Below are 27,554 nucleotides of genomic sequence, written 5' to 3'. Positions count from 1 at the left end.
GACCCCACACTAGATTGCTAGCTTAGCCCCTAGGCTAGATTGCCCAGCTCTTGTGTTCATGCATGATATATTCCAGTGATCCTAGGGTAAGTTATTGAAGATAGTGGCATTATTTATCATACTGTTAACTGTGATGCAAGTGTTTTTCGCCTTCAGGGACCATATAGGGGACCGGTTTGATTGCGTACCTTTCTAACCTAACCTAAATGTAGGAACCCCTATATGCTCCCTTCATCCCCTGCCTACGGGCATTCCCTCTGCGTGGCCATGCTTCCCCTTCTATATAGGGGAATCTTGTCCACAATTAGAGTATTTATCGCTTCTCTGTCCACCTTAAGGGAATGATCCCCCCTTAGGATTGCGACCGAGAAACAGGAACGGCTCTGTCCTTCCTCAGTTGCTTATGGTTAGGTTACTTACCCTTCCTTGCAACTTGCGATGTGTCTTCCAGCCTACCTAGCATGGGATTTAACACTCCTTATCTAGGTTAGGCCTTGGGGGGGGGGGCTAGTTCTGTACTTTTATAGTTTGAGACGGTACTCTTGCACCGTTCTCATTCTGGTTACCTACCCTAGGCTAGGGAGCGTCCTCCCTTCCTTGGTGGCCGTTCTTGTACAGAGCCTTCCCTATGGAAGACCCCTTTTCTTCTCCCTCCCCACCTATCCTGTTGGTGTAGGCTAGCCCATACATAGGCTGGCCTATACACATCTGTCCCTAGTCCTACAACTCCTCCCTTGGGTGGAGTGATAGGGCTATCTTGATCTCCTGTTGAGCAGGCCGCTCTGGTACATATACCCTTCATAGCGTTCTATGGGGGTAGCCACTGGCAGCGATTTGTCCAACAGGTGGTTCCCCCTCTTGAGTGTACTCTAACCCTCCCTTGGGTTACCCTGGCACCCGGCGGCCCCCTGCCATTGGATGCTAGGACCTACTCCTATCATGGGTACACTCTCTCCGGAGGGATGCCGGAGGGGTATGTGGTCTTACCCCTCCAAACCCTCCTTATCTGTCTCTCTATCTACCCTGGTGCCGGTCCCTTTAACCCTGGAACGGTACGGTGGGTCGTCCGCGACCCCGAGCGTCAAAAAAAAAGAGGTTTTTCTCACGTGACTCACCCCCGTGACTGAATTTGTGGGTGATCGACCTGCAGTAGGTGTCTCGCCTACACGCTCTAGTAGTGTCCAGATGTGCATTGCTGTAGCTGTACTCCTTCCCCGATTTCTGAGACGCGTCGGGGTCGAGCGCGACCGAGTTTACCCTTCTAAGGTAATTTGCATAATTATCAAAGTTATTACGTATTATGAAATTGTCGTAGAATGGTGCAACTTGTATAGGTTATCACTTGTGGAAAGTCTTGAAGGATTTTTTAGTTAAAATGTCGTTCATCACCACGAGGACCATTTTACCGCGAGTGCCCCTTTTTCATTTTTTTTCATTTTTTTGCCAAGTCATTTTTCCGTAAGATATTGCCAAATAGTGTCGTAAAACTTTTGCTTTTTTAGTGTTGGAAAGTGTGTCTAGATGATCTGGCTACCCATGCGTGACTTTGTTTTTGTCAGATACGACGTAGTTATTGGTATATTGGGTATTTAACTGCGGTTGCCAATTTCTGTTTTTTTTTCAGTATTTGTAAAAATTTACTACCTAGTAAGGAATTGCCGTATATTATTGATTTTTTTTTCATGTTTATTTGTTAGAAAGTGTGGCTTGATTGTTGGGCTAACACGTGCATGTCTTTTTTTTTATCTTAGATGCCGTATATTAGAATGTTGGACATTTTTCCGCGAGTGCCCCTTTTTATTTGTTTTGCATTTTTTTGCTTAGTCATGTTACCGTTAGGAATTGGCAAGTAGTGTCGCAAAACTTATATTTTTATAGTGTTGGAAAGTGTTTCTAGATGATCTGGCTACCCATGCCTATATTTATTTTTTAGCCAGATATGGCGTATATATAGGTATGTGTTCGATTTTCCGCACTCCAATGCCGATGTCGAACGGATCTCCAGCTACTTGAATATCACAAAATCAAAACTACGAAACATAATGAACACAGAGACTCTAAATGCAATCCTTCATGTGAAATATGGGCTGAAACGCAGAGAAAGTGCTGTTGTAATTATTCATATCCTCGTGAAGTTCTGGATAAGATAGGACACAATGAATCCTACAAAAAAAAACGGGAAAGTCGAAATCAAGTAGGCATGCAAGGTGTTGCGGAATACCCGTTAGCGTCGGAACCATCCTATTCCTTGACGAATTTGAAGCTGTTCAGATGACCATCAGGGATTCTGATGATAGAGACCAAGAAAATCTTTTAAGTATGAATTATTAACAAAATTTTTGTATAATTTTGCATTATTTTGTTAAAGTTCCTATCCCCACTCTTTTTTTATAAAGAATTTAACATTGTGCTTTAATGATTTTTTTGTTTTGTATTTTGTTTGTTTTACCTTTTTTCAGTATATATATTTTATTTCAAAAGTCTTTTCAATTATCCTTTCCATAAAAGTAAAGTAAATTACTATGAAGATCTAGAAGATTTTCCAGAGTACTAAAGAAAAATCTGGCGTAAATCCAGAGGATACGTGCTACAAATCTGGAAGAAAGGTAGCGATATAAGTTGGCAACAGTGCAGTACATATTGAAGGCTTTCAACAGGGTGAAAACCCTGTCAGTTCACTCACACCAATAAAACTCCTGTACCTTTTCCCTAGTACACGGACTTAGCAGCCGCCTCAGAGAACACCTTTCAAATCTCATGAGATTCCATAAAGTAATTCTCATTACAATGGCTCTCTTTTCTCTCTCTCTCTCTCTCTCTCTCTCTCTCTCTCTCTCTCTCTCTCTCTCTCTCTCTCTCTGTCGCCTTCATTCCACCGACTTTGATCAGCATCAAAGTCAGTTGGACTGCCATCAGATGGACTTTATATATATATATATATATATATATATATATATATATATATATATATATATATATATATATATATATATATATATATATATATACTACCTGCTAAAATTATGTAAAATTGAATCCAAGTAGAAATTCTGAATACTTTGCATTTTTGTTTCTTATTGGAATTGACAAATAACGGTAATGTCATATATAAAGGTCTAGGAGACCATATGAGGAACTCCTTCAAAGTAAAGGAACTTATACAAATACACAGATATAGTACTTTCAAGTAATTCTCTAGTATACATCTATCACGACATGGCTGAGTTCAAAAAACGGATTTTGAGCAAAGCAAAAAATCTATTTTGGGGTGATATGGCCTTATCGTCCTGTTGGGCCCTCCCTACTTTCGAAAAGGAGTACACAAATATGTAACGAGGGACCCCTCCCCCCCGAATCTACTCTATATGCGCCTATCCAAACTTAAATGCAACAAGGAATAGTTACGCCATAGCAGTACTGGGGGGGGATTAATCGGGTAGCCTTGATAACGGCTCCCCTTCAAACTCACCACTCTTCCCCCTCAAAGCGAAAACTCTATTCGGGGTGAAGATTGCTATGTGTTGTATCAAGAAATACGTCCTCTGATATTATGCGATATCCTTAAAAGTTATATTAAGGATACTCGCGCCAGGAGTTAGAATTCTGGAGACCTATGGTTAATTCTCTGGGAGTATCACTGTAGCCACATATCCCTTAGAAAGCTTCCTAAAAGAACCATCCATCAGGACGACATGGCCATATATCGCGAAAATAGATTTTTTGCTTTGCTCAAATCCGTTTAATAGAACCAAAACCTTTATGGAAAGAAAGAATAGCAAACCCTTTTCTATGCAGACTTAAATCAGTGTCGGTTTAGTATGTGGCCCACCTTTTTTTTTATTCTGGTTTAGTATGCGGCCAATCGGGCTTGTTAGGTTATGTTAGGTTAGGTTAGGTTAGGTCAGGTAGGGTTAGGTTAGGCCACATGCTAAAACAGATAGAATTGGGTAGGCTGTATTCGAGAGATAGGCCACATACTAAACCGGCACCCTTAAATCGAAGGCTTTTTAGACATCTTTCTACCAGATCGAAGAAATGGACGCTAACGTTACCTGGAACCAGACACCCCTAACTTTGAGAGTACAATAACCTCAACAAGAAAATAATTGGTGTTCCTGGTAAAATTTGATTGCTCCTAACACTGACATTTGTCCGAGACTGCATTTTGCAACTTGAGATGTTTCAAACACAAGAAATTAAATATGATACACCATATTTTAAAAGTAAAACAAAGAAATTAGATACGACCTAAATGAAGGATACCACCTAAGGTAGCTGCTTTGGGTCGATTACGGTGGGTCGTGGCTCTGGGTCTGGTTCAACAGCTGGAGTTGGAGCAGAAGGTGTTTCATCAACGAGTAGAACCGTCACTGGATCTTCCTGCCAAAGTCTTTTTAGGTCCTTTCCCTTACGGATACGCTCCCAATGTCGGTGCGGGTAGCGCTCTCTTATTGCTTCGCCTCGGTTGGCCACCAGGCGTTCGAGACTGGGTCTCAGCCATTTTCTTTCACAGTGAGGTACATGTCATTCAGTGATGGTTCAGGAGTGGCAGCAGAAGGGTTGGTGTCCATGGCTGATGTATTAGCGCTCTGTGCAGGAGCATTGGTCAGTGGTGCGCCAACAAGGAAAGGTGTGGAGCCAGCAGGTTGGTCTTTAGCTTTCTTCTTCTTGGTCGCTGGTGCTCCTACAGGCACAGGGAATTAGGCCTGCATAGGAGTTCTGGTTACAGCAGGATATGCAGCAGTGGTCTTCAAAGCATTGCCTTTTGGAGAGGAGGTTTGGACAGTTATTAAAGGTTTTTACTTGATCTTTGAAAGGTCAAAGGATCCGTGCTTTTCAAAGTGGTTGCACACTTTTTCTGATGCAAACTCGCAGTTTCTGCAGTTGCACTTGACTTGGTGAATGGAGAAAAAATCATCCTGCACAGTTTTGCTCTTGATTCCCACAACAACAAGAATGAATATGTTGACACTGTGCCATTCATAATCCCTGCAGAATTGACATTTGCAGTTCGCTGAATACTTCTATCAGTGTCTGTTCTCTTTGTATAAGTGAGTCCATACCCAGACACCTAAATAGAAGACAGACATGGCAGGCACAGAAGGGAGTCTGGTGTCTCCTGTGCCGGGTAAGCATGTACTAGCACTGGCAGAGAGATCCTCTCAGTCCTGGAATGAGCTGAGGTTGCCATGCCTTATGCAATACACTGTCTCTTGCATAGGCAGTTTGTAAGACTCTTCTATGCTGACTTGTTAGATTGTCCAGCCTTGTGCTGCTAAGGGTGGAGAGGGGGTTATTCATATATGTCCAGTCTCTAGGGTTTTGTCCTTCATTTAAGGTATTATTATTGTCTCTTGCCTCTGTTATTCTTAAGTAACCTTTGAACCTTAAGGACAGCAATAAAGTTACATGGGCCCATGCTCTTGATTGGCCTCTAGGCTTCAGCCTTATGTCTGAGAGAGAGAGAGAGAGAGAGAGAGAGAGAGAGAGAGAGAGAGAGAGAGAGAGAGAGAGACTTTGTGTGAAATGCTTCTAGTTCTCGGTTCTTTATAAATCGCAGCGTTTTTTGGGTGTGAAGATTTTCCCTGATTGCACATCAACATTTTAAGTGAAATCAACGATATTTCTTATTTACCTTCAAATGAAAATAAAAGATATAAAAACATAGAATATATTCAGCAGCTTTTGCCTGTACAGTACAGCGTAGGGATGCAGAGAGGGGCACTAGTGTTTCCATACAATATGATGATAACTTTCTGCATAGCTGTCACAAGTACCGGCGTCGTGGACTCATGGTGCGTAGGCATAATGTTGTAAATGCCAGGATAAGGTTGGGATATCGTCCTGTGTGGCAGGTTGGATAGACACTAGATATACCACACTACACCTCATGTAAACTGTGTAACCTTGCTAATGCCAGTAACCTACACTATTGCCTTCATTGCCCTACTGTCAGGAATCTGTTACCTCAAGGACAAAAAATTTACTTCAAACCTGTCAATATTCACTCAAAGATGACCACCTAGACGTAATTTTGACTCGTCATCCACACTTTGGTGGCTGCTAAACTGTCTGTTGCAGTTGTTGTGATAGTGGAATACGATCTCATATATGTTATTTTTGTAACTGATACACTGATGATTCAATGCTGTAATTTTTCTTTTTATGTTGATTTCTGATATACTGTATGTAATTGCCAATATGTAACTTAGTTAGACGTCTTTGGGCGTAATAAATTTATTAAATAATAATCTCTCTCTCTCTCTCTCTCTCTCTCTCTCTCTCTCTCTCTCTCTCTCTCTCTCTCTCTCTCTCTCTCTTTTAAACTGATGTCTCGGAATTGTGTAAAAATAATTTATAATATTGTCGGGAATTTCGAACTGATCATTCGAAAGTCCCGCCATTTAACTCCACAAACGTTACATTAAATTGAGCTAATATTGGAAGATCTCGCGGGCAGTGCTGCCAGTGACTATGCTCCAATACGTGACGGTATTGGGGCATAAAATTTAACCACCTGTTGAGGAAATAGCGGGTGTCAGAGAAACTAAGTGTTTGTTATTTACGAATCACAGAATTCGTCTCGTATTATTGCACCACGATAAGAATATCGATGTATATGTTTAGAACCAAGGACTCTCTAGTTTTGTGGATTATAGCAAATTATGGCCTTCAGCCAAAGCATTAAGCTCATCCTTCAATCTGAAGTAAGACTTTTACAATTTCTCAGTCTTGTGGTCGATAAAGAAGCTTTATCAGACCCCTTATAAATAAATAACGTAAGAATTCCCTCCCCTCTCCCAAGGACACTTTAGTTAGCGTGGGAGACCGAAGTTTTCTTCGGAGCTGCCCAGAGCTACGGTTGTCCTCTTTGCCTATCTCCCCCGAACAAGTAAGTCCATTTTATTGTTACTCTCTCTCCGCTCCAAACCGCGTGAAGCCAGGTCGGTTCCCCCTAGTCTTTTTCTGAGTGCCAAGTGTTTTCTTTATATTTGTCTGTAACTTTGTGATCCCAGTGATTGGGGATTAGATTTTTTTACTAAGATATGTCAGAGAACCTTGGTAGGTGTTCTACCAAGGTATAACATTGAAACTGAGTGAATTTAGTTCTTTTTTTAGTCCGACGTGGATTTAGTGCACCACGGGCACATGTTACAAATCCCCAAAAGGAGATAGTCTCATTTATCAATTAGTTCAAACGTTTTAGTGTGTAATTTCCTTGTTAAATAGTTATTTTTGTAATAAATTTGTAAAGTGTATTCATATTTTATTGAATCCTGTACAGTTTTAGGAGGCTAACCTCTTCAAGGTCTTGTTATCGGCCCACACCCTCGGGCCTAGAATCATACTTGTAATAAGTCGGAAAAAATTCACGACAAATATTGTCCAAATTTTAGTATTTTGAATTTGACAAATTAATTATATCTACATAGCTAAACGGGTTGATGGTTCCATAGCCAGGTTTTGTATAGTCAGCTTCATGAAGTAATGACGCCATATTTTGTTGAGAGAATCGGAACTTTCCTTTGATAAATAACAAATGGTGATTCCTCTTGTGTTCAGAGGCATAAATAAGAACTGTTCTGGATGATCTGTAATGACAGAAATGCTTCATTTAACTGAATGGTAATTCCATTTACGATTATTAGACTTAATTAACGACATATTGCTTGAGTCTTGTCCTGAGTGAATTACTCTTACCAACTGATATGCTGGCCTTATTAATTAGTCCATGAATTAAATATATATATATATATATATATATATATATATATATATATATATATATATATATATATATATATATATATATATATATATATATATATATATATATATATATATATATATATATATAGAGCTGAAAAGTCCCTATATTTCTCGCTATTTTACCATAGTTTAAATTTCCCTCCATTTAGAGATATGTCCCTACTGGACTGAGGTCGAGTGGTGAGCTGGGTTTCCTTATCTGATGTTGAACTGCCAAATGCGCCAGAAAAGCTCTAAATTATCCTTTTTTTTCTAAGATATAACATTAATTGTGGGAAATAATTCCAGGAAAGCCTCCCCGCTCTGATTCCCTTATCCGGGCCTGGAGGAATAGAGTGCCAACACTCTCCCACTCAACAACCCAGTGAACCGCAATGAACAATGGTTTGGTAATGTCAAAGAAAGATATATGTTGGGACTTTACTCTAAAATAGTGAGTGTAATCAGGAGCAGATCCTATTCTGAACTCCTCAAAAAGAGAATAGCTCAATGTAAGGTTGAAGGACCATCAACTTAGAAGAGAGAGAGAGAAGACCCTATTTTTATGATTTATCAAAATACTAAAGAAAGAAACAAAAAGGCTATATATTCAGTATTTTTATTTGCATTCAGTTTTTAAATGCATTTTGTAGGTGGTGTTTATATATATATATATATATATATATATATATATATATATATATATATATATATATATATATATATATATATATATATATATATATATATATATATAAAATGACAGAAGGTTATGGCGACTGGGTGTTAGCGTCCTTGACTGGTGATTACCAGACTGGGGTTTGAGTCCCGCTCAAACTCGTTAGTGCCTTTGGTCGCTGCAACCTCACTATCATTGTGAGCTAAGGATGAGGAGTTTAGGGGAGCCACTATCTTTATCTGCTGAGTCATAGGCAGCCATTGCCTGGCCCCCCTTGGTCATAGCTAGGATGGAGGTGGGGTTTGGATGATAATCATATGTATAAATGGTCAGTTTCTAGGTCAGTTTCTAGAGAGTTGTGGGGTCTTTTGACTGGCCAGACAGGACTACATTTGATCCTTCTCTCTGGTTATGGTTAATTTTCTTTTGCTTACACATTCACTCACCGAATAGTCTGGCCTATTCGTTACATATTCTCCTCTGTCCTCCTACCCCTGACAACACTGAGATTACCAAACAATTCTTCTTATTGCACTGTAATTGTTCAGTGGCCCCTTTCCTTTTGTTAAGGGTAAAATAGACTCTTAAGCTATGGTAAGAAGCTCTTTTAGGAGAAGTACATTCCAAAATCAAACCATTGTTCTTTAATCTTAGGTAGTGCTTTAGCCTCTGCACCATGGTCTTCCACTGTTATTGAGTTAGAGCTCTCTTGCTTGAGGGTACACTCGGGCACACTGTTCTATCCTATATCTTATTTTTCTTCCTCTTGTTTTGTTAGTTTTTATAGTTTATAAAGTGATATTTATTTTAATATTGCTCTTCTTAAAATATTTATTTATCCTTGTTTCCTTTCCTCACTGAGCTATTTTCCCTATTGAAGCCCCTGGGCTTAAAGCATCCTGCTTTTCCAACTAGGGTTGAAGCTTAGCAAGTAATGATAATAATGATAATAATAATCTAACTGAATGGTAACTCCCTTGACGATTATTAGACCTAATAAACGAATTGGTTTTCATCTCATCAAAATGTTATGTTAGCCACACGTGGTTGAGATGGTGTAGGATCAAGTGTGCATACGCAGAGGTGTAGAGAGGCGTAACAAAGGAGTAGTTGTGTCTGTGGTCGAGAGTTTATGATTGAGAGCACAAGGTAAACAAAGATGTATTTGTGTGAGCCTTGGGCGTAGCTTTGCTAGGTAAGCGCAGAGCGCACTCTTCGAGCCGACAGCGACCAATGTGGTGGGGAAACGGCGTTGCTGCCCCTTATTACTATGTAAGATTAATACTTTCTCCCTTGTAAAAGGTACGCACTTTTCTTAGTTATAATTGGTGTTTTATTAACACCTGATATTGTCTATTGTGGTTACCTTTTTAAATGTATCAAATAAAGATACGATAATTTTGCCCGCATTGAAACTGCTGTGTTTGCGTGTGGTTAGAATTGTGTCACCAAGCGTAAGTTAAGATGTGTAATATTATTCTCAGATTTGTGAAGATTATTCTTTGAGTTGCCAGGCTAAAAATGCAGTGTAACCAGTATGTTATGTAAGACTGCAGTGTAGCCTAGACTACAAATTGCATGTTGTTTGACCGAGGATCGCTGTCCAAAACAAAGATTTTGTATTACAGGGTACCAGTTTGGAGTACCTGACATGTACTAGCACTTGTAGAAGTGAGAATAAGAAACCCCCGGGAACCAGCCTTTCCCTCAACCTCCACTGCAAATGAAGATCCGTCCTTCTCCACAGCAAGAGTCAAGTTAACTTTAAGTCTAGGCTCAGAGTATTAGCCTATACTTATGATGTACACGGTATTAGCCTATGTCAAGGCTTGGTTTGTTATAGATAGGCTTGCCAGGGATAAATCTTAAATTGAATGGTGCCTCCGAGTTAAGTAAGGACAATTGACGAAGGTAAGAGTTAAGTGAAAAGTCATGTGTGAAACAGCATGACATATGGTGACAGCGGTGTAGGATGTATTAATCTTATAAAGATTAATATATCCATCCATACGTCCTAAAGTAGCCACAAAACCATTAGGACTATTTATTTATATATATATATATATATATATATATATATATATATATATATATATATATATATATATATATATATATATATATATATATATATATATATATATATATATATATATACACACACACACACACACACACACATATATATATATATATATATATATATATATATATATATATATATATATATATATATATATATATATATATATATATATATATATATATATAGATATATATATATATATATATATATATATATATATATATATATATATATATATATATATATATATATATATATATATATATATATATATATATATATATATATATATATATATGATAGCATAACCTAGGGTGATTAGGTCTATATCATCCTAGTTTAAGGTACTCTACAATTAGTGTATTTATTTTCATTGCATCATGTTCTGACTATTTTGATTGTGTTTTTTGTATGAGATGGTTCAGAAAAAGGAAGGTGAGGTTGAAACAGTAGATGAATATGATAATCTCTTGTCTGCTATGGATAACCATAGTAGGCTAGTCAAATGCAACAAATGTGTGAACAACTTATCGACATAAAGAGGGACATATCTAGTTCATCAAATGTTTTACCTGTCACTTCCACCCCATTCAATTCTAACAGAGCTAACACATCTGACATTAACCAATTTGTTACAGTAGACAGAGCGGAAAAAACACCAACATCAGTATTGACACATAATTTGCCAACTAGTACACAGCCAGTAGGGCCTAATGATCCAGTTGAGGGTAGTAACACCATTAATAACCCAGTTATTCGGGTAGGTAATGTGCATGACCCTGTTTATAATCAGTCTAAGGGATTTTGCTTAAAACCCAAGTATATTTTGATGTTGAAATTGTCAGATTTGCAAGGTATTGGAATTGATAATAGACTGGCAAGGTATTTTTTTTTTTTTTTTTTTTTTTTTTTGTCAAGTAGAGTTCTGTGTTTTTGCAGACATGGATAGCATCCAAGTAGCACTTACCAGATTGGATCAAGAAATTGCAACGCTAATAACGGCTGAAATGGCCAAAAGGGGAAATAGCATATCTTGGAGTCAAATTAAAGACTTTCTGAATAACCAATTTGCTTGTTCAGTTAATATTACACAGTCTTGGCATGAAATAGAAATGGAATGGAACAGTGTAGATGAAGCCCCCAGAACATTTGTTAACAGAATGAAATGTAAATTATCTGCCTTTGCATTGAAGTTCCCTAAGGATACACTGCCAAAAGCTGACAATCTTGTGAAAAGGAAGTTGTATAGTGGACTTGAAGGTAGATCCCAAGAACGACTCATAGATTTCCTTGATGGTGGGATACCTTTAGAAAGATTCATTGAACTAGTTGAGTATGAGTATCATTTAGCTATGATAAGTGGAACCGTTACCTGATGTAGAGTTTTACCTGTTAATAATTCCAATTCCCTTCCAACACCTGCAGTAAATAGTAGTGCACAAACCACATTAAAATTGGAGGATCTGGAGAAGCAGGTTAATGAGTTGTCCAACCAATTAAAGAGATTAGGTAAGAAAAAGGGAAATAATCAATACTGTGCTTACTGTAAGGCTAGAGATCACAAGCTTTCTGAATGTCCACATAATCCTCCAAGAGGTATTAGTTTTGATTTCCACAGACCTAGTTGTAAAAGAGATTCAACACAGTGCCCAGGTCCTGTCCAAAATGAGGGACTAACGGCCAGTCACAGCTCTCCTTCAATCAATTTAATGATAAATCATGTAATGTGCCATGCTTTAATAATTGATACTGGTAGTGAAGTATTTGTAGCACAGAAGAGGCTTATAGAAAGTTTAGGTTCTTAGCAATTCAAAAAATAAACTTCACAAATCTGAGAATAATATTACCTATCTTAACTTACGGTTGGTGGCACAATTCCAACCACATGCAAGCATAGCATAAAACAGTTTCAATACTGGCAAAATTATTGTATATTTATTTGATACATTCAAAAGGTTAACCACAATAGACAATATCAGGTGTTAATAAAACACCAATTATAACTAAGACAAGTGCATACCTTTTACAAGGGAGAAAGTAATAATTTCACATAATAATAATAAGGGGGAGCAACACCGTTTCCCCTCTACACTGGTCGCTGTCGGCTCGAAGAGTGCGCTCTGCGCTTACCTAGCACAGCTACGCCCGAGGATCACAATCACAAACTCTCGACCACAGACACAACTACTCCTTTGTTACGCCTCTCTACACCTCTGCGTATGCACACTCGATCCTACACCATCTCAACTACGTCGGGCTAACATAACATCTTGATGAGATGAAAACTAATTCATTTATTACGTCTAATAATCATAAATGGAATTACCATTCAGTTAAATGAAGCATTTCTCTCATTACATCATTTTACCCCTACGGAAATTGGTTTTCATTTATCAAGAACTATCAACTAACTGCAAAATCTACAGTAGAAAACAGATCTAACAACAAGTTTTATAAGCTATGAATAGTAGCCATCTCTCAGCCGGATATAGGCCGCAACATTTAATCTTCAAGGTCTGCTGACAGGAATACAGAGCAAGTTGTGGGCCGTCACCCTTAAGGCGCGTTTCTATCTAACCATCCTAATAACCTTACCAGGATAAAACACCTACGTAAGAGTGATCTTGAATTCAATTAAGACCTAGTCACTCCTCATTAAGGGTATAATCACTTAGGATGATTTTCCTTACAAACAACCTCTTTGTAAGATACGCCATAACGTATTTCCAAGAAATCTTTTATGTTCTTTGTTAACCATGAGGATTAATTTAGTTTCCCTTATTACGTTCTCCAGGACCAACTCTAAGCGCCGAAAACATAACCTTATATGGGCATAGCGATGGTCTAGCTCCATAATTGGTCGGCTCAGAGGGGCATCTCGCGCTAGACAGAGTGACGTCACGGCCCCGGACCTTGGCAGTGCATGGCTGTCCGCTGTGGTGTGAGCATCTCTGCGCTCAGCTTCCTGTGTTGACTGATGCGGTGATTTAGGAGTGTCTCTCCGTGTGTGAAGGACCAATCACACATTTGGCTCGATAACTAATCACTCGCAGGAGATTAACGGTACCACCTATGAATGTTCTTTGAACTGAACTTTAAACAGAATTGGCGTTGGGAAAAGATGTAAGTGTATTATTTATTCTAATGAACCCTATTGTAATTAATGTAATCCTGTACCATTGCTGTATTTTCTTATTGACTTGTATTTATGTATTATAATGAACCCTATTGCAATTAATGTAATCCTGTACCAATGCTGTATTTTATTTTTTGTATTGACAAGCTGTTTATTTTTTTTGTTTGCGGCTAAAACCTCGTCCGATATACAAGTTGTACTCTTCAATATATCTAATTATAAAAGACGTGAGTTTCAAGACCTACACGCCAATAACTTAGAACTTTAACCGAGAGAGTGAACCCCTCTCCGGTGTTCTACAGTTTTAGATCTTTTCCCAACGCCAATTCTTAGATGACTGATTGTAACCGGACTATCAAGAAGTGAATCTTTCTCAGACGTTGACGCTGAGCTGGGAACATCGTCATTATGTCGGAGAGATCATTAAAATTAAGAACGTCATCCAAGAGCGACACAGGCGAGGTCCGCCGAAAGCTTTTAGAAGCGCAAGCTAACTTAGCCAAGGTTCAACTGAAGGCACGCTTAGAAGCGGAAGAACGTGCAGCCAAGAAGAAAGCTGAAGCGGATGAACTCGCTGCTCAGAGAGATGCCGAGGATCGGGCCGCTAGAGGGCTAGCGGATGCTGCATTGCTGGAGGCCGAGCTCGAGGTTCAGAGACAGCAACTTGAATACAAAAGTAGATCGAAGGCAGGAGAGTCGCAATGTGGTTCGGAAGTGTCTTCACATGACGGAAACGTGAGAGTTCCCAGTGTAAAGGTCGTGGAGACTGAACATGAGTCGAGGATCAATCAATGGAGGCTAAGTGTCGCCCACCGCCACGAGAATGACCCAAGTGCTATGCGGACATTGGACTCTGTAGAACATACAAGAGGACCAGAATGCCATTCTAAACCCATGGAAGTCCACTCACGGCCATTGGATCCCACCTCAACTCATTTCGCACCACGACATGCCACGTTTGAACCCTCTGTCACTGACCCTTTGACCAACACCTCTCAAGTGCTTAAGGCACTCGAATACACTCTTGCTAGCAGCAATGAGTTGGCGCGGTCAATGCTGTTACCACTTACTAAACTTGAGCGCTTTGGAGGCGACTTCACCAAATTTAATTGGGTCAAGATGTCCTTCAAATGGCACATTGAGAACAATACCTCGGACCCCGAGCGCAGGCTGAACCACTTGTATCATATCCTAGATGGGCCTCCGAGAAACCTGGTTGAGCACTGCTTGCACCTGTCACCGACAATTGGGTACGATGAAGCTTGGAAGCAGCTGAGTGAATTCTACGGCAGAGAAGTCGATGTTACTGAAGCTTTTATTCGTCAGCTTCTCGAATGGAAGGAAATTGCAGCAGGTGATAGCGAAGGTTTAATAAACTACGCTTTTTACCTAAAAAAGGTGAAGGCAGCACTGGGTGCAAATTACACTAGAATTGAGCTGCAAGAAATTATAAGAAAGATAGTGGAAAAGCTCCCTCACCCTCTTCGGGTAAGATGGGTCTCAAAGTACCTGGAACACGAACACAAGCTTCCAGCCCTGATCACCTTTGTGGAGAGACAGGCACTGGTTGCAAAAGAACTGAAGTACTACGAGTGCAACTGTCGTCCATCCAAGGGCAAACCTGAGGACACGAGCAAGCCGATTAAAGCTAAAGCCTTGCCTGTTCACCACAGCTCTCCTTCCGACAATGGGATATATTGCGTATACTGCAAGAAAAATAAGCACGGAATTCAGGCGTGCCACCGATTCCAAAGCCTCAATTTGGATGACCGCTGGAATGCTGTGGTGGATGCCAAACTCTGCTTCAGATGCCTAAATGTCGCGCACAATCATGAAGCCTGTGAAAAAGAATCTACGTGTGGCAAGTGCGGCTTAGGGATGCATCACACGCTCTTGCACTATGTGAAGAAAACCCGTCCAATGGACAGTGCAAACTCCAAGAGAGCAACTGTGTCCAAGACATCTGATAAACCTAAAGCGAAGGCCGGGACGACTAGCAATGCACCACCTGATAGAACTAACACCGAAACCGCTCCAGAGGCTGGGACTCCTGCGACGACTGGGCACATACACGCCATGTCCACTGACCGACAACCAGATGGTTGTAAAATGTTGAAGCTTATCCCAGTCATGGTGAACGGAACCTGCACTACGGTCGGCTTAATAGATGGAGGAGCCGCACCCACGTTAGCAGCAAGGAGCCTAATAGACCATGGTGACAGAGGCCGGTACGTTCGCCTGCAAGGAAGAGGTCCAACTCACACTTGGTAACATCAAAGGAGGTGAGGAGGAAGAACGAGTAAAAGAAGTCTTTGTTACTGACAAAATTAATGTGTCGACGGCCCACATAATGCCTTCGGACCGGCTGAAGAGATGGCCACACATAGCAGACGTAGATCTGCAAAGTATGCCAACTGACCACGAACAGGTCGAGCTCGTGATCGGGTTAGACATGACCCTGAATCGAATCATTCTGGAGCAACGCCACGGCACTGCCAATGAGCCATCCGCCTACCTAACCAAGCTTGGTTGGGTGGCTTTCGGTCCTACTGGAGACCAGTCTGCATCGGAGGTCTCACCCGTGCATCATGTTCATCGAAAATTTGATCCTCAAGACTTGACAGAGCTACTGCAGAGTCATTTTAATAGAGATTTCTTCAAAAAGGAATCCCTCTCCAGATTGGAAGATTCCCTAGAGGATAAGAGATTCTTGGCCGCCTTGAATAACATGACACAGCATCGACATGGAAAGTATGTGGCCAAGCTGCCATTCAAGGACTTTACTCCTCTACCTGATAATATGAATATGGCAATTCGACGAGCCCGAAGCTTGAAAAGGAGACTAGACAGCGACGAAGCTTACAAGACATCCTACGTAGGTCAGATGGAGAAATATACTGATAAGAGCTACGCAGAAAGGGTTCATGTAAGTCAGCTAGACAAGAAGGACGGGCGCGTATGGCTCATGCCACACCACTCTGTCAGGCATCCTGTCAAACAGAAAGACCGAGTGGTCTTCGATCTGAAGGCAAGGCACCGAGGAACAACTCTCAACAAACATCTGATGCAAGGCCCCGACCTCAGCAATAGCCTGACGGGTGTTCTCCTGCGTTTTAGAGAGGGTCAACATGCCATCACAGCAGACGTGCAGGAGATGTTCCATCAGGTGATGGTACCTGAAGAGGACAGAGACTGCCTGAGGTACCTCTGATGGCCAGAAGGTGTCACCAGCAAAGAACTGCAAGTCTTCAGAATGACGTCCCACGTTTTTGGCGCAAGATCATCGCCGAGCGTCGTTAACTTCTGCTTACGCAAAACGGCCTTGGACTTCGGAAGCAAGTATAACGAAAAAGCTTCCAACTCTATACGTCGCAACTTCTACGTCGACAACCTCCTTAAGGTGATGGATGATGAGGAAGAATGCATTAAACTGACCAGAAATCTGATCAACCTGTGCGGGGATGGAGGTTTCCGTCTTAACCAATGGACCTCCAGAAGCAAGCGAATTCTAGCTGCAATCCCCGGAGAAGAACGAGACGACTCTGTGGCTGTCCTAGACTTGAATAAGGATGAGCTGCCAACTGAACGAGCCCTGGAGATCCATTGGAATATGAGCTTAGACGTGTTCACGTTCAGAATCGTCCTTAAAGACAAGCCTTTCAACCGACGTGGTGTGCTCTCTGTTGTTGCATCGATCTACGACCCCTTGGGCTACTTATCCCTCGTTACTTTGATCGCGCAGATCCTGTTGCAAGAAATGTGCCGAAGGAAGCTCTCGTGGGATGAAGAGATGTCTGCTGAAGAACTTGTTCGATGGAAGACCTGGCTCCCGCAGTTGCCACAACTGGAAGAGTTCCAACTGCGAAGGTCCTTTTTACCACCAGACTTTGGAGATGTTGACACCCTTCAGCTGCACCACTTTGCAGATGCAAGTCAGACAGGCTATGGTGTAGGCTCTTACTTACGTGTAGTTGCTGTCAACGGAAAGATTCATTGCACTCTCGTCATAAGATGGGCGAGAGTCGCCCCTCTGAAAAGGACCACCATCCCTCGTCTTGAGCTGACAGCGGCTGCTATATCTGCACAGATGGACTCAGAAATCCGACTGCGAGGTATCAGACCTTCGTGGACAATAGGGTCAATCTCATTAGGGATACATCCGACATTATGGCGTGGAGATACATCAATACTACTGCGAACCCTGCAGACCTCGCATCACGTGGCCTCTCCGTCGCTGACTTCCTCCAATCATCTTTGTGGTTTTCAGGACCAGATTTCCTCAAAATGGACAAAACGCACTGGCCAACAATGCCCGAAGACGTTGTTAGAGGAGAGCTTGATCCAGACGCCGAAGTGAAGACTCCTCCCATCTTCGATATAAGGAAGAAAGAACCAACGTTCATTGAATCAATAGCGACAAGATTCTCCTCTTGGTTTAAGTTTCTCAGGACCTTCGCGTGGATGACAAGATTTATTCGCCACATGCAGAAGGCTCGCCCATACAGCGGCAACTCACTCTCGAGTGCGGAGCTGCGTACCATGGAGAATTTGATCTGGAGACTGACCCAAAGGCAAGAGTATGAAGAAGAGTTAAGCACCCTCTCGAAGAAGGGACGATCGCTGAAGAGGTCTAGTAAATTAATCAAGCTGAGACTATTTCTTGAGGATGGATTGCTCCACGTTGATGGTCGATTGCAGAAATCAACACTGACAGATACGGCCAAGCATCCGATCATCCTACCCAGCAGTTCTCTGGCGGTCAAGCTTATGGTGAGAGCCACGCACGAGTCCTGCGGCCATTGTGGCCAGAGCCACCTGATGACCCAGTTGAGGACAAACTACTGGATTGTCCGCTGAAATGCGATAGTCAAGATTGTCATTCAAAGAATGCTTGGTCTGTCGCAGACTAAGTCGTCGTCCTGTAGTTCAGGTGATGGCTGAACTGCCATCCGACCAGCTTTGTCCAGATGAACCCCCCTTTACTAACACTGGGTCGGACTGCTTCGGACCGTTCTTAGTGAAGCATGGAAGGTCCACAGTGAAGCGTTGGGGCGCTATTTTTACGTGCCTTACCTCGCGACCAGTCCACCTGGAAGTGATCGATACAATGGAACAAGATTCCTTCGTCAATGCCATCAGGCCTTTCGTCGCTCGCAGGGGGCCTATCAGGAGCATGTGGTCCGACAACGGGACAAACATTGTGGCCACGGAACGAGAGCTAAGAGAAGCTCTCCAGCGCTTCAACGAAGGAGAAATCAGAGACACACTCTCGATTCGAGGCATAGAGTGGAACTTTCATCCACCACATGCCTCACACATCGGCGGAGTGTGGGAGCGTCTGATCAGGTCCGTCTGAAGAGCCCTCACAGCGGCCTGTCTCCAACAAGTCACGACTGATGAAAAGCTTCGCACTCTGTTCTGCGAAGTGGAGGCTGTTGTTAATAGCCGACCTCTGTCGAAGATCAACGACGACCCGAACTGCCCTGCCCCTCTCACGCCTAACATAATCCTAACTTTGAAAGGGTCACCCGATCCCTTCCCCTTCACATACAAGAAGGACATGTATGGGAAGAGGGGATGGAGACAGGCACAGTTCCTCGCTGACGAATTCTGGCGCAGGTGGATACAGGAGTATCTCCCCCTGCTTCAGGAGCGCCAGAAGTGGTCAGTCCCAAAGCGTGACATCAACGTCGGTGACGTCGTTCTAACGCTGGACAAGCGGCTTCCCCGAGGCAGCTGGCCTCTAGGGAAAGTCATGGAGGTCACTCGGAGTGCTGACGGTCGCGTAGGTCAAGCTTTGATCAAGACTGAGAATGGCGAGTTCAGTAGGCCAGTGCAGAAACTGTGCTTTCTCTTGGAAAATGATAAATGCGATGATATAAAGTGATGTATATGAGGTGTAATGAGCGTAGGCCGAGCGCTGCTCGCTGCATTTTGTAAATTTTGAATTTTATTATTTGAGTTGAAAATATAGCAAGGTCATTTGAATGAAGTAACCCAAGTGATGCTGTCTCTACGGAAATATTTAGCCCATGACCAAATAAGGGGCAGTGTAAGATATGCCATAACATATTTCCAAGAAATCTTTTGTGTTCTTTTTTAACCATGAGGATTAATTTAGTTTCCCTTATTACGTTCTCCAGGACCAACTCTAAGCGCCGAAAACATAACCTTATATGGGCATAGCGATGGTCTAGCTCCATGATTGGTCGGCTCAGAGGGGCATCTCGCGCTAGACAGAGTGACGTCACGGCCCCGGACCTTGGCAGTGCATGGCTGTCCGCTGTGGTGTGAGCATCTCTGCGCTCAGCTTGCTGTGTTGACTGATGCGGTGATTTAGGAGTGTATCTCTGTGTGTGAAGGACCAATCACACATTTGGCTCGATAACTAATCACTCGCAGGAGATTAACGGTACCACCTGTGAATGTTCTTTGGAACTGAACTTGAAACAAAATTAGCGTTGGGAAAAGATGTTAGTCTATTATTTATTCTAATGAACCCTAATGCAATTAATGTAATCCTGCACCATTGCTGTATTCTCTTTATTGACTTGTATTTATGTATTATAATGAACCCTATTGCAATTAATGTAATCCTGTACCATTGCTGTATTTTATTTTTTCTATTGACAAGCTGTTTATTTTTTTTGTTTGCGGCTAAAACCTCGTCCGATATACAAGTTGTACTCTTCAATATATCTAATTATAAAAGACATGAGTTTCAAGATCTACACGCCAATAACTTAGAACTTTAGCCGAGAGAGTGAACCCCTCTCTGGTGTTCTACACTCTTCATGTCATTCAGTATCATGCACTCAATAACCCTGAGCAGGTAAAAAGATCCTTTGAAGATAATATACCTCTTAACCCTGGATAGGTACGGTCCTCGGACACCCCTTTAAGGGTATACTCGGACGCGAACGACCCCGACGCCAAAAAAAATTCTTGAAAAATCAGTTTTTGCAGTAACCTCCTTTTTTCTTTTGCCAAAAAAAACTTCAATGAATGCTTAAAACAACTGTAAAGATAAATACTACTCATCTGCAGAAAAACTATTTATTATAAATATTTTAAAAAATTAAGTAGAAAAAAAAAGACCTGACGTAAAAATTCATAAAAAAAAGTTTATACATATATACACAAATCCTTTTAGGAATTGATTCTTGAATGTTTAGGACACATCTTGATGTATTTTGGATGAAGTCAGACCCATGGAGGTGAAGATCTGAAATGAGAAAAAAAGGGTAACTTTTTTTGGCCAAAAAAATTTGTCCAAATTTCATGAATTTTTTTGGGTACCCAAATGAAATAGGAAGTGGCTAATTTTTTTAGGGAATAAACATATGTTATCCTAAAATAGAAATATGTAAAAAAATCTTCATTATTTTGTAAATTACATTTATATCAGGGGCCATATCTAAAGGTAATTTTTTGAGTACTTAGAAATTTCGTAAAAAAATACATATATTTAATATATAATATGATATTTATGCAGGTAAAAATATACCAAAATATCACAAATTCTATAGGGAACAAGAATATATATAGATAGGGCAGCTTACGCTTCGGATATGTTCACAAAATGGCCGCCAACCACACTGAATCAGACTCCCTAATCTGCCACTTGAAATGTAGGAAGGGTATGTCAATTTCAAGGTGTTATTTACTAATCTAATTATTATTGGATATGCATAAAAATTGTATGGTGGGTTGCTGGATAATTGTCGATTATTTTACGACTATAAAATTGAAATTCTGACCCAAAAAAATTTTTTTGAAGGGAAATAAAATCGAAAAAAAAAATGTAAAACAATATTTTAGCTAAAAAAATTTGATGATATTCAATCAAAAAAAAAGTAAACAAAATTTTCCGACAAATAAACATCTAGAGGAATCATTACTCTGTGATAGTTCCTTAGTACGTAGTAATTTTGAAAGAATTGGGAAAAAACGAAAAAATGGCAATCACCGGAAAATCGAACACATACCTATATATACGCCATATCTGGCTAAAAAAAAGATAGGCATGGGTAGCCAGATCATCTAGAAACACTTTCCAACACTATAAAAATATAAGTTTTGCGACACTACTTGCCAATTCCTTACGGTAACATGACTAAGCAAAAAAATGCAAAACAAATAAAAAGGGGCACTTGCGGAAAAATGGCTAACATTCTAATATACGGCATTTCAGAAAAAAAAATTCAGCCACGTGCTAGGCAAACCATCAAGGCACATTTTCCGACAAATAAACATCTAAATGAATAATTACTCTGTGATAGTTCCTTAGTACGTAGTAATTTTGAAAGAAATGGGAAAAAACGAAAAAATGGCAATCACAGGAAAATCGAACACATACCTATATATACGCCATATCTGGCTAGAAAAAGAAGATAGGCATGGGTAGCCAGATCATCTAGAAACACTTTCCAACACTATAAAATTATAAGTTTTGCGACACTACTTGCCAATTCCTTACGGTAACATGACTAAGCAAAAAAATGCAAAACAAATAAAAAGGGGCACTCGTGGAAAAATGGCCATTCTAATATACGGCATTTCAGAAAAAAAAATTTCAGCCACGTGCTAGGCAAACCATCAAGGCATATTTTCCGACAAATAAACATATAAATGAAATATTACTCTGTGATAGTTCCTTAGTACGTAGTAATTTTGAAAGAAATGGGAAAAAACGAAAAAATGGCAATCACAGGAAACTCGAACACATACTTATATATACGCCATATCTGGCTAAAAAAAAAATAGGCATGGGTAGCCAGATCATCTAGAAACACTTTCCAACACTATAAAAATATAAGTTTTGCGACACTACTTGCCAATTCCTTACGGTAACATGACTAAGCAAAAAAATGCAAAACAAATAAAAAGGGGCACTCGCGGAAAAATGCCCAACATTCTAATATACGGCATCTCAGATAAAAAAAAAGACATGCACGTGTTAGCCCAACCATCAAGGCACACTTTCTAACACATAAACATGAAAAAAAAATCAATAATATACGACAATTCCTTACTACGTAGTAAATTTTTACAAATATTGAAAAAAAACAGAAATTGGCAACCGCAGTTAAATACCCAATATACCAATAACTACGTCGTATCTGACAAAAACAAAATCACGCATGGGTAGCCAGATCATCTAGACACACTTTCCAACATTAAAAAAGCAAAAGTTTTACGACACTATTTCGCAATATCTTACGGAAAAATGACTTGGCAAAAAAATGAAAAAAAATGAAAAAGGGACACTCGCGGTAAAATGCCCGACATTCTAATATACGACATCTCAGATAAAAAAAAAGACATGCACGTGTTAGCCCAACCATCAAGGCACACTTTCTAACACATAAACATGAAAAAAAAATGAATAATATACGGCAATTCCTTACTACGTAGTAATTTTTACAAATATTGAAAAAAAACAGAAATTGGTAACCGCAGTTAAATACCCAATATACCAATAACTACGTCGTATCTGACCAAAACAAAGTCATGCATGGGTAGCCAGATCATCTAGACACACTTTCAAACACTAAACAAGCAAAAGTTTTACGACACTATTTGGCAATATCTTACGGAAAAATGACTTGGCAAAAAAATGAAAAAAAATGAAAAAGGGGCACTCGCGGTAAAATGGTCCTCGTGGTGATGAACGACCTTTTAACTAAAAAAAAAGACATGCACATGGTAGCCAAACAATCCACCAAGACTTTCCACAACTGATAACCTATACAAGTTGCACCATTCTACGACAATTTCATAATACGTAATAACTTTGATAATTATGCAAACTACCTTAGAAGGGTAAACTCGGACGCGAACGACCCCGACGCGTCTCAGAAATCGGGGAAGGAGTACAGCTACAGCAATGCACATCTGGACACTACTAGAGCGTGTAGGGGAGACACCTCCTGCAGGTCGATCACCCACAAATTCAGTCACGGGGGTGAGTCACGTGAGAAAAACCTGTTTTTTTTTGACGCTCGGGGTCGCGAACGACCCACCGTACCTATCCAGGGTTAAAGCATCCTAATGACTAACTTACACATCAGTCACATAACTTGAACTACTCCACCAGAGTTTGTAAAGCATTTGGATGGGGTTACTCTTGATATACAAACTCAACCGAGTAGAAATTCACAGTAACGAAGTGTTATTATCAGATCCATAATCTATGAACATAACCCATAAAGACACTTGGAAATTAACATATTTGTCATATGCATGAACAATATCAAGGCACAGAATAAAATACATTTTCATATAAAATTACAAAAATACAAAATACAGTATAAAAAGTATAATTATCTAAAATTTCCTCAATTAATCTAGAGGGAGGAACAATATTGCAAGCATCTCTGGTTTGTACTCTTTCATTCACATTCAGATTGATAATTTACATTTCCTGCATTTTTACTAACCACTGTTCTTGTCCTACAAAAGGTTTTACTTTGTCAGCAGCACGTTCAATAATGGTGTGGTCAAACAAGTTTTTCAACTCCTATTTAGCACCATCCCTAAACACTTTAGTTACTACATAAAGACCAGACCATCTTGGGTTTAGTTTCTTACTTGTGCTGGGAATCAAATTTTCATTTTTAACCCATACAGGACAGTTTTTATCCACTTTCTCCTTCTTCCTCTTTTGATTGGCTAATGCGTGATACCTGCTGGCCATCTCTCTATAAGTTTTTTGAATTATTTCATGTGCTTTTGCAATAGCAATCTCTTCTACACCATCATTTTTTTGTGGGTAACACACTAGTAACTTGCGTAGGGGTGCTGCGAGAGAAAAATACATAGTGAGGCTGTTCACCAAGAGTGGTATGTACAGCAGAAATGAGCACACGCTGTGTTTCACCTAAGTACTTTTGCCATTGATAAGGATGTCCTTTGCACATCACGTTTAGTACTGTCTTCATAGTTCTATGCATCCTTTCACTAACACTGTTTCCTTGTAGATGATATGGGGTAATATAACCTGCATTGATCTTATGTTCGCGACATAATTTTCTAAATTGATTTGAAGTGAATTCAGCATCATTATCCAGAATGACAGTCATAGGTATACCAAAATCATTCAGATACATAAGGAAGTTTTGCTTACCTTCTCTGTAGACTTACTTCGCAAGGGATAGGACTTAACATACCAGCTATAATGATCAATAACAGTCAATACATATCCATAACCATTTGCACCAGATAACATATCTGTTAAATCAAGACTGGTTCTCTCTAAAGGTTTAGTTACTGGAGGCAATTCCTGAAACTGTTATTGCAAAGAACTACTAGCTTTACGTTTTTGACACATGGCACATTCACTTACATATTTGGTAACATCAGATCGCAATGAAGGCCAATAAAATAAGTTTTCAATAGTATCAATTGTTTTGCGTATTCCTAAGTGACCTGACAATGATTCATGACCGAACTTCAAAGCTGGCTTGGTTAAGTCCCTAGGACCTATTAATCTCAGCTGATACTAGAGGCTGATGATCTGTGTGAATAGTAAATGGAACACCCCAAAGAAGAGGATGAAGCCTACGACATGCTAAGACAATACCAAGTGCTTCTCTGTCAGTGGCACTGTAGCGCTGCTTAACTGGCTTCAGTTTCTTAGAGAAATATCTAACTAGTTTCAACTGACCATCTTGCCTCTGCATTAAAACCGCATCTACATGATCTAAACTAGCGTCTGTAAATAATTAAAAGGGTTTAATCATTTGAGCCTTTACCAACACTGGAGCAGTGACTATTGCTTGTTTCATCTGTTCAAAGCTGGACTGACAATTCTTTGTCCACAGGAAGGGTTCTTTCTCTCTCAAGAGATTAGTCATGGGAACAGCAATTTTAGCATAATCCTTAATGCAGTGGTTTCCAACCTTTTTCCAGTGGTGACCCAATTTCAGCTTGACCATACTTTTTGCAACCCCACTCAAATATCAAGGCTACCTGTATATATTTTTTTTAGATAAAAGAATATTATTGATTAAAGTACACTGTTTATCATTGAATAGCAAAAACCCAAAAATGCACTTATATATAATATATAAAGTTTTTATATAAGACACAATGCATAATAGAATGTTATTGATATGAGTACTCAAGCATTATCCTGATAATTAATATGATGTTCTTCATGTCATTCATGTGATGGTTAGAACTGCTTTCCATCGACAGTATCTCAATCCGCAGTGATGTATACGATAAAGCAAAACGTAGTTCATCTTCAGCATGGATATTAGTTCTTAGCTTTGACTTTATTAAAAGTACAAATGAAAAAGTCACTTCACACATATGTCGAAGAAGAGGGCATAACATTTTAGGCATACCTTTAGCCAAATTTGGATATCGACGTAACTGCTTTATCCAAAACTCAATCTCTTTTAGGGAATCAAAGACAGCTTTAGCACTGTCAGATCTAATAAGATCAGCAAATTCTTTTGGATATCTTTCAGGAATATTTTCAAATGGTTTATTCGAGGTAACGTGTGGGATAACCGAGGCTTTTCTGGAAAATATTGGCTAAATTCCTCTTTTAAGGTCTCTAAGAAGGATGAGTAACCATTGAAAACTGTTTGAATGGAATATCAGGGTCATTTTATTCAACAGATGCATTTAATGTGGGAAACATGCACAAATTCGTCATTTACTCCAAGAGATTCAGCTTCATTTAAAAGGCATTTAGCTTTTCTTTCTGAAGTGGATGATTAAGGGAATTCAAAATTGTTAAAAATCTAATAAGTATGCATTTTTTGTCCAATTACTCATATCACCTAAGAAACTGGAATGTTCTGTTCTTCCTTGCCAAGATAAGAATTCTCTAACCTCACTATTCAACCTTTTGGTAGCTACCTTACTCCAGTTTGTAACATAACTTCATACTTTGAATACATTTATTATGACACACTTTAGCAAACAAGCGGTTGTTCAATGCATTTGACTTTATAAAATTAACTGCTTTAACAACTGATTGCATAACTTTTCAAATCTTTGGCAATGTTTCTGCAGAAAATACTTAACGATGTATCATGCAAAAAATTCCAACAACTTCAGGAGAAATATTTTTTACATTCTGTTGAAACCCTAATCTACGACCTAGCATAGAAGGTGCACAATCAGTACACACACCACCGACATTTTCCCACATCAATCCTCTTTTTTTAAGAAATTATTCTATTTTTTTTATATATACCACAGCTTTAGTTGTTTCTAATGGTCTGCAAGAAAGAAATTCATTCTTAAAATCGTCATAAACTAATAACCGAGGAAGATTACCTATATATGTTGATTCTTCAACTTTTATTGTGATGAGATCAATTGGAGATCTACAGTATGATTAGAAAGCGTTATAATTTCCGAGGATTTAACTCCCTTATCTTCAAATATGTCATAAACGATGTCTTTTGCAAAAGGTGAAATGAATTCCTCACCAATGACATGCGGTTTTTTTTTCTTTTTATTTTTTAATTTCTATCTGTCAAGAAGAGAATTTTTTAGATCCACATGCTTATTCTTAAAAAAAATAGGCTTTCTTTACTGAACTTTGCATTTTTTGACTCAAAATGTCGGGAATTTTTCTCTGACTTATTTAAAACTGCAATGATTCTAGGCCCGATGGAGTGGGCTGATGATAAGACCTTGAAGAGGTTCGCTTTCTAAAACAATTCAGGAGGGTTTCAATAAAATATGGTCAGAAAATCTGGTTTATTACAAAAATAATCATTTAAAAACACAATAACAAATCACACTAATAAAATCTGAAGGACATCACGGGCGGTTAAGCCAATGTGTACTTAGAAACATCACGCAAAATGAAAGTTAGGTCTTCAACCTTACTGCACACGCAGTTACTCGATATTGACGAGTAATTGACTTAATCA

General features: G+C 39.7%; 2 protein-coding genes across 2 annotated transcripts; both read left to right on the top strand.

The window, feature by feature from the left end:
• Nucleotides 1-16,000: 16,000 nt before the first annotated feature.
• Nucleotides 16,001-16,861, top strand: LOC137636787 (uncharacterized). Its single transcript, XM_068369154.1, has one exon. It carries the CDS (start codon nucleotides 16,001-16,003, stop codon nucleotides 16,859-16,861), a length of 861 nt encoding a protein of 286 aa, XP_068225255.1.
• A 42-nt stretch (nucleotides 16,862-16,903) lies between these two features.
• On the top strand, nucleotides 16,904-18,007 carry LOC137636785 (uncharacterized). The gene has a single exon (XM_068369153.1). The coding sequence runs from the start codon at nucleotides 16,904-16,906 to the stop codon at nucleotides 18,005-18,007; it is 1,104 nt and encodes a 367-aa protein (XP_068225254.1).
• Nucleotides 18,008-27,554: the final 9,547 nt, after the last annotated feature.

Source organism: Palaemon carinicauda, unplaced genomic scaffold (genome assembly GCF_036898095.1).
Source record: "Palaemon carinicauda isolate YSFRI2023 unplaced genomic scaffold, ASM3689809v2 scaffold39, whole genome shotgun sequence".
Classification (NCBI taxonomy): Eukaryota; Metazoa; Arthropoda; class Malacostraca; order Decapoda; family Palaemonidae; genus Palaemon; species Palaemon carinicauda.
This window is presented reverse-complemented; position numbering and strand designations above follow the sequence as displayed.

Excerpts from the sequence above, each read along its gene's own strand:
- LOC137636787 (XM_068369154.1), top strand. The coding sequence starts at position 16,001 with ATGCCTTCGGACCGGCTGAAGAGATGGCCACACATAGCAGACGTAGAT.
- LOC137636785 (XM_068369153.1), top strand. The coding sequence starts at position 16,904 with ATGACGTCCCACGTTTTTGGCGCAAGATCATCGCCGAGCGTCGTTAAC.